General features: G+C 50.6%; 1 protein-coding gene across 4 annotated transcripts; it reads right to left on the bottom strand.

Moving 5' to 3' along the window:
* Nucleotides 1-3,331: 3,331 nt before the first annotated feature.
* HOXD3 (homeobox D3) lies at nt 3,332-4,978 on the bottom strand. 4 transcript variants are annotated; one of them, XM_077784826.1, is made up of 3 exons: nt 4,693-4,930; nt 4,483-4,599; nt 3,332-4,083 (listed from the first exon to the last, which is right to left on the bottom strand). In XM_077784826.1, the coding sequence occupies exons 1-3, from the start codon at nt 4,928-4,930 to the stop codon at nt 3,332-3,334; spliced, it is 1,107 nt and encodes a 368-aa protein (XP_077640952.1). The 4 variants fall into 4 exon arrangements, with proteins under 4 accessions (XP_077640952.1, XP_021408069.1, XP_021408071.1 ...); XM_021552394.2 differs by having other exon boundaries at nt 4,483-4,978; XM_021552396.2 differs by having other exon boundaries at nt 3,332-4,117; nt 4,493-4,930.
* Between the last annotated feature and the right edge of the window lie 2,678 nt (nt 4,979-7,656).

The following is a 7,656-nucleotide window of genomic DNA, read 5'->3' as shown; positions in this document are numbered from 1 at the left end:
TTGGGCACTGATGGGGCCCCCCTTGAAAAGAAACAGATGCAGAGAGATAGCTCAGCCCTGCACTGACTGCATGGAGACAACACAAAGCCTCAGCTCCTTTTTGCACTGGGGAAACTGCTGGAATGCCATTAAATGGTGGGTTACTGTAAAAGCCGAACAAGAAAGTCGAGATCCAAACCCCACTGATCTGAACAGAAGAACTTGCATGGCCTCACTGAAACTCAATGCACCCCTGACACCTCTCAACCAGTGTTGTCAGCAGCTCCCTATCCCAAATAGTGCAAGACCACTGCTGGCATTTAGAGGCCCTGGCTCACTGACCCTTTTATGGGTCTGGAGCAGATGGAGGGAGCAGGGAAATAGAGGAAGGGGTGCTGTGCCTCCTATTTGTAAAAAAGGCAAAGCTAAGATCAGCCCCAGGCCTGGCCTTGGCTGATTAGTTGTGTTTTAAATAGGTGACTGGAGTTCATCACATCAGATGCTGTTGCAAAAGAGCTGAGCTCCTGTTGAGTGTGAAAGGAGGTTGTTTATAATTTATGGGTTTTAAATGATGGGCCAAAAAAAAGTCTGGCTTGTGCCAAAGTGTATCTCTCCTCTGGATTGCTGATGCTTGTACAAACATTGTAAAAATGCCAGCAATCTTGCTAAAGTTACATTACTTCAATAATTAGGTTATCATCATGGATTTATATTGCATTACAAAGAAGAGGACTCTGCCAGAGTCATGGAGAAGAAAGTGAGTTTATTTACAAGAAGATTCTCCCTCATGCAATCTCCTCCTCCTCCCCCACTGGAAACCATGTCTGCGGGCCCCGTCTTTCTGCAACATGAAAGTAATTCAGGGTTTGTGGTCAGGGCTCCTCTGAACTCCCTTCCTTCCCCAGATCTCTAAGCAGCCTTTTCTTTCTTAACAGATTTAATGAAGGACTAATAGTGTAAGTTGGGGCAGACACTGTTTGACTAACAGCCTACAGAGCACAAAGCAAAAGGGAAAAGGACACTGGGCAGAAATGGTGGGAAGCAGGTAATGCAAAATATATTGTGTTTCAAGAACACAAAAAAAACCTACATGGACAATTTTGTTTGTTAGCACATTGATTGCAGAAAGTTATGGAGAGACAAACATATATATTTATGGCCTATTACAGAAGTGTAAATCACAAGTGGTGTCTAGCATTACTTTTTGTGTTGTTCTAAGAAACAATTTGTGTGAAAGCTTCCATAGAATACAATTTTAGGGTTTAAAAGGGTTAAAATACGTCTCCAAACAAAGAAGTTTATTCTATTCTGTTTTGTTTACAGACCTGTAACACATATATCCAAATTTTCTTGGTTAAATGTGAAATTTAATAAAAGATACACTTTTCACTGTAGCACAGCATTGCTGAAATCTCACAGAGGGGAAAACAAAACCCTAAGTAATATTTTGAATCCTTAGTGCTCAGCTGAACATATATACCAAATGGCAAGGAAGAAAGCAGGGACGGGAAAGAAAATAAGAACAAATAAAAGAAAATTTGTCTGTATTGGCCAGGATGGGAGGTAGCAAAATATTTCTCACAATAGGAATGCCAGATCTGTCATTAGAGGATGGAGTAGGAGCTGCAGTGTTTGTCAAACTGGAAAGCGATGCATCAGATGCTTTGGTGGGGAATATAGGAGTTTGGATTAATATGTAACTCGACACTTTTAGAAAGAGATAAGAATAGTCTTCTCAGAACGATATGTACTGTCAGGAAGAGACTTTAATCACAGCGTTTACAAAAGAAGTATCTCTGTAAATCCAGCGAGTTCAATACAGCCGTGTAACTAGAGAGGAGGAAACACGAGGGTTCAGAGCATTGTTCTCTTTCTTTTTCCTATTTTTTTAATCTTCTTGTTACTTTATTTTTTTTTCTTCCCCGTGTTAACTGTCCTGTTTGTGGCAGGGAGAGGTGGCGGTGCCCCCCTGCCGCGGTCAGGTCGGGTGGGACTGTCCTTGCCGGGCACCGGGGGAGTGCGGCGGCACCGCCCAGCCACTGCCCGCACCCCGTCTCAGCGTCTCCCTTCGGCTGTGTGTATCTGATTGTCAATTTTCTTTCAAAGTTTGTATTTATGGAAAAAAAAAAAAAAAACAAAACCAAGAGGAAAAGCTCGGCCTTCCAAAGATGTCTAAAAATTGATTTATGGTTAGTATAAAGACAACAGTATAAAAATAACAAAGGAGGCGGCAGCTGCTGCGCGGATTGCTATGGAGACCCTAATGAAATTAGCACTATCAGAGGGTTTCTAATTTTTTTGCCTTCTAAGCTTCTAATTTATTTTCTATTTTGGATAGCCAGAGTGTAATTGGAAAAAATAAAAAAAAGAAAAAAAAAAAAAGAAAATAGCCCACTGAAATAATATGCGCGATAGATACCCAGCCAATAAATAAATGTTAACCTCACCGAGGTTTTCATATGCAGGATTTGATCTGAAACAAGATGGCCAAGAGCCCCTCTTTGTAGATCGCCTCCACAAAGTGGCTGCGCTTCCATCTAAAGGTGGCTTCACGCAGCCGAGCCAGCTGCCAGCCAAGCCACCGAGGCGCTCTAGGGGGGGCAGCCAATTAGAAATAAATACTTTTAAAATATTTTCAATATTTTCTAAGTGTAACGGCTCTTTGTGTGATGCCACAGTTTGTTTTACGCTATTAATGATTTACGACTTGCTGTCTTAATTAATCCTTACATAAACTACAAACACCAGCCACTGTTACAACTGTTCAAGACTACTCTCTCAACTAGTTCAGACCGATTATACTAAATAGGTGAAATGTAAGTCACCAAGGACCTGAATCCCTCTCCCGAAATATTGGTGAAGAAACTCTACAAATACCCACATAAATACATTAAGACGAGGATAAATAATCAGTGATACAAAAAATGTCTCGCTTAAAATAATAAATACATATCATTTAGTCCAATGCAATCCTTACGTTACGGAAGAACCCATAAATTAAATTCTCTGATATAAGCTTACGCACGGGCGAGTTCCGCCGGCTCACGACTGGTCTAAAACACCTCAGCATGACGCGCTGCTAACACTACAGCATCTCTAAGACTTACCTTCAAGTACATCATTACCAGCTTATCAGTCCCTCGGTTGGCAGTATATTGCACTGTCATGCTTAAAACAGCTCTAAGAAAAAGGCTCCCGCTCACGGACCTACTCGGGGCTGCGGAAGAAAGAAGGGAGCTGCTAAGGGAGACAAATCCACTAATACTGTTGGCACTCGAGAGCACAGTAACACTGTCCCGTCAGAAAAGTGAGGTAATGGAGAGGGGAGCGTGGCCCGCTGGCCGCCGCCCCGCTACAGATGCGTGAGCTTGGGCGCCTCCTGCATCCGTCCCTGAGAGGTGTGGTGAGAGGAAAGGTCCGTGTAGGTAGGGTGGGGGTCGCAAGGTCCGTGGTGGTGGCCGCCGGGGATCTGGGCGGCGCAGCTGTAGTCCACGCTGGCGGAGGAGGGGTGCTGCAGGTGCCCCAGGTTGAACATGGGACCTGAGGCCGGCATGGAGTCCACGAAGTTGCCCCCCACGTAGACGGGGCTGCCCTGCAGGCTGGGGTTGGCGAAGCCGCCGCCGCCGCTCTGCATGGGATGGGGGTCGTACTCCGCGCCCGCGTAGCGCTTCTGCTGCGGCAGGCAGCTGCTCAGCGGCGCCGTGTAGGCGGCCAGCCCGTACATGCTCTGCTGGGACTTGGCGAAGGAGGTGGGCGAGGGCGCGTCGTAGCTGAGGCTGTTGACGCCGGGGAGCTGGCTGGAGTAGCCGACGTGGTTTGGGCCGCTTAGAGGGGGGCTGCGGTCCGGGGACTGTCCGACGGGGGAGTGCATGATGCCTTTGGCTTTTTGGTCCTTTTTGTACTTCATCCGGCGGTTCTGGAACCAGATCTTGATCTGCCGCTCGGTCAGGTTGAGGAGGTTGGCCATCTCCACGCGGCGCGGCCGGCACAGGTAGCGGTTGAAGTGGAACTCCTTCTCCAGCTCCACCAGCTGCGCGCTGGTGTAGGCTGTTCGCACCCTCTTGGAGGCCGGCCCGGGGGGGCTCTTGTCCTCGCAGCTCTCTCCTGCGGGGAAGAGGCACAAAGAGACATTGGTTCCCTCCACGAAAGACAGCCCCCCCTCCTTTCCTCCCGTAGTCCCTCGGAAACCTGCTATACACCCTCTCTCTCTGTCGGCGCCCGGGGAGGGGGTGCAGAGGGTCCGGGGACGGCCCGACATGCACACCCTCCCGCATCTGCCTCCCCCCAGAGACCACCAGCGACCTCCCGCCCAGGCGTCCCCGGCACCCCGCCCCCAGCCTGTCCCACCTGCAGCGCCCGGCAGGGCTGGGACCCCTCAGCGGAGGGGCGGGGGGGGAACTGGGGGGCGATGGCAGCTAGAGGAGTAGCAGACAGGGGGCTCAGCCCGAGGGATTCAGCCCGACTCCCGAGCGAGCAGTGGGTCGGGCGGGGGTTTTGGGCTACCTGGGGGTGCGCAGGTGCTTTTCTGCTTGGAGTTCTGCCGGGACTCCTTCATCCAAGGAAATATCTGCTTGCTGAGGGTGGCGCTGGCCGAGCCCGAGGAGTTGGGGCCCCCCTTGGCTTTTTTAGGAGGGGGCACACTGGGAGGAGGGTTGGGCGGGGAGGAGGGCGGCAGGGCCGGGGGCTGATGCTCGCCGATCCCCGGGGGCTGACTGCCCCCGGGGCCGCCCCCGCCCGGCCGCATGCAGCTCCCGCTCAGCTCGCTGCCCTTGTGGGCCGGAGCGCGGCCCGGCGCCGAGCCCTGGACGGAGCAGGCGGAGCCGGGGTACTCGCCGTCCAGGCCGGTCTGCCCGTACGGCTGGTGGGCCGCGCCGTAGGGATAGGCGTCGGCCTTGCTGTAGGTGTAGCCCCCGAAGAGCCCCGCGTTTTCGTAGTAGGCGGCTTTCTGCATCCTCTGCTCTGCGATCGCCGAGGCCCGCGGCCCCCGCTCAAATAACATTGACCGCCGCCCCGCGCCTCACGTCGTCGGCCCGGGCCACTCGCAGCCACCTGAGGAGGGAAACAGCAGGGACACAAGGGAGACTTTTAGAAGGGGAAACAGGCAGGCACAGGCCGGTCCCGGCACCCCCCGCACCCCGGCACACTCGGCCTCCTATCCAGGAGAGGGCTGGGAGACATCAAGGAAGGAGCACGGGACCCAAAGAAAGACCAGGGGACAAGAGGGGAGGAGCAGGGTCACCAGGCAGGAGTCAGGGCAAAGTGGGCCACACTAGGGAGAGAGCAGAGTGCATCAGGGAAGGACGCGGGGCACTGCAGGGAAAGAGCCACCCGAGAGCGATGGTGCGAGGGCATACGGAGCACATTGCCAGGACACCGTACAGGCCGCATTTTGAAGCATTTTGGGGATGTTTTATTTGCTTTGTTTTGCCTTTGGACCGTTCCCACTCGAGTTTGGCTGGACGGGACCCAGCGGCCGTAGGCAAGGGCTCTCCGTGAGGAACTGTGCTGGGTGGTGTCCCCAAAGACCCAGTGGCCCATCTCGGCCGAGAGCATCCGCGCCCCCCGCCCGGCACGCGTGCGCACGGCCGGGCACGGTTGACATGATGGATGGAGCCCGGACTGCGGCCGGGCAGAGGCAGAAAAATCCCGTCCGCTTTGTAAACCCGCCCTTCTTCTTTCCCTGGATTCCTCCAGAGTTAAACTATAACCGGCGCCATTCACTCCCTTTAACTTTGCACTATAAAGGAAGTCGCAGGTCAGCTCCCCTATTTTAATTCTGTGATGAATTAAATTCCCTCATCCAACGTTTCTCGTCCCTTTTATTTGTACCCAGTAGAAAGAACCTGAGACATTTGAGGTAATTTTTAGAGGGTTCTTTTTTTTTTTTTTTTTCGGCCTGCAAACTTATGGCTCTCCCCTCCCCCCGGCTCCCACACGAGGCTGCTCCCACCGAAAGAGCACAGTCCCCTTAGGGCAGATGTTGTGAGGCAGGGTGCTGTTACCTTTCTCCTTGCTGCTCCCGAAACTTCTCTGCGCTTAGTACAAGATGGAAATTCTTCTGCAGTTTTGGTGCGGCTTTTTAATATTCCCTGCTCTTAATTTTTTTTTTGTGGGATAGGGGTTTTCTCTGACAATTTTGGTAATTTTGTAAATTAGCACGTACTTCACCTGGCAACGTAAGTCTGTACATCAACATATCTTAAGACTTCATTGTATTTCTGCAGGATTTAAGCCTACTTAAGATACCAGAGAAAAGTAGCTAGAAATCTTTGAAAGATATCCCACAATTATAGTTCTCCTGCCCATACTTATGCAGTACTAGGAGAGTACTCTTCTCTCGCAAGTACTGTTGGTCCCGCCAAGTACCGTTGACCTCTTCTCTAAAACCACCGGGAAACACATCTCTGTAAGTCAAAACAACCTCAGCGAGCTGAGATCCACGGCCGCTCTCGGCGGTTTATCCCGTGTCACAGACCGCCAGGGTCCTTTTCTTTCCTAAACAAAAGCTTGAGATGATCTGTGGGGCTGACAGAATGGGAACTGTTTTTCTCTCATGGAAAATTTTAGTTTAAAAAGTCTGAAGAAATGGACAGTGGCGATAAAAATAAGTTTCAATACGACATGATAATATTGACGAGTCTTGGAAGTATTTTTGTCTAAATAACTCTGTCTCTTTTTTCCCACTTCTGTCATCTACATTTTCGGGACCGGTCTGGACTGAGGACTTTTGTTAGCACAACACTGCCTTAAGCGTAGGGTTTTATATGCCTTGTGATATATAGTTCCCAAAAGAATACACAGAATCTTAAGAAAGAATATTGCTGTTAAGCTGTTAAAAGCCTTATTTCTTTTCTGAAATACCAACTGCTTGTGAACTCTGCTTGAACCTAAAAAGGAGGCTATGGGCCATAAATCACATGGACAATGCTCAACTGTTTGGTGGCTCATCTTTAGATCTTAAAAAGAGAGAGAGGGAGAGAAAGAGGGAGAGGGAGACCTATCCAGGGTTTGATTTTCCACGAGTGAAAGGCCCGGGGTGATGTTTTTATAGGTAACACCAAAGCAGGGGCTCAACACTTGGTGGTTTGGCCAGAAAAAGCCTACAGGGAAAAAAAAAAAAAAAAAAAAAAAACCTGACATCCAAATGGTGAGGCCGGGCCGTGGGAGGTGGGCTTGGAGGCACCGAGGGTAGGAAACCGCAAAGTATCCATGTCTGTGTTTCAGATTTCCCTTCTTCCTCTCCAGAAAGGTTAACCTCATCTGAACTGTTAGGCCTTGCACATGATAATGTGACTTTTTGTTCTGCCACTGGTTCCAGTGCTTTTGCGGGATGCCGGCCCTCTCAGGGCTCTGCCTGGAGAGCGGCTGGGAGCCCAAGCCTCCACTCGCGCGTGTGCGCAGAACACGGCTGGCCCAGGCTGACATCGGCCCGGCGCTGCCAGTCGCTTTCCTCCCGACACTTTCATATTAAGCAGTTCTCTACTAAAACTTCCACTACACTTAATTCTGCTTCGGATCAATATCTAATATGATACCGAATAAATAAGAGGCGGCGAGAGCGGCCAGCGAAGCGGTTATTAAAGCAGCCGGAGCTCTCAGGGTGCATATCAATGCACCTGTCATTGCGGTTGTAGCAAAATTTATGACTGCTAGCGCCGTGGCAGTAAACGCTCCGGC

The sequence above is a fragment of the Lonchura striata genome, chromosome 8 (assembly GCF_046129695.1).
Source record: "Lonchura striata isolate bLonStr1 chromosome 8, bLonStr1.mat, whole genome shotgun sequence".
Taxonomy (NCBI): domain Eukaryota; kingdom Metazoa; phylum Chordata; class Aves; order Passeriformes; family Estrildidae; genus Lonchura; species Lonchura striata.
This window is presented reverse-complemented; position numbering and strand designations above follow the sequence as displayed.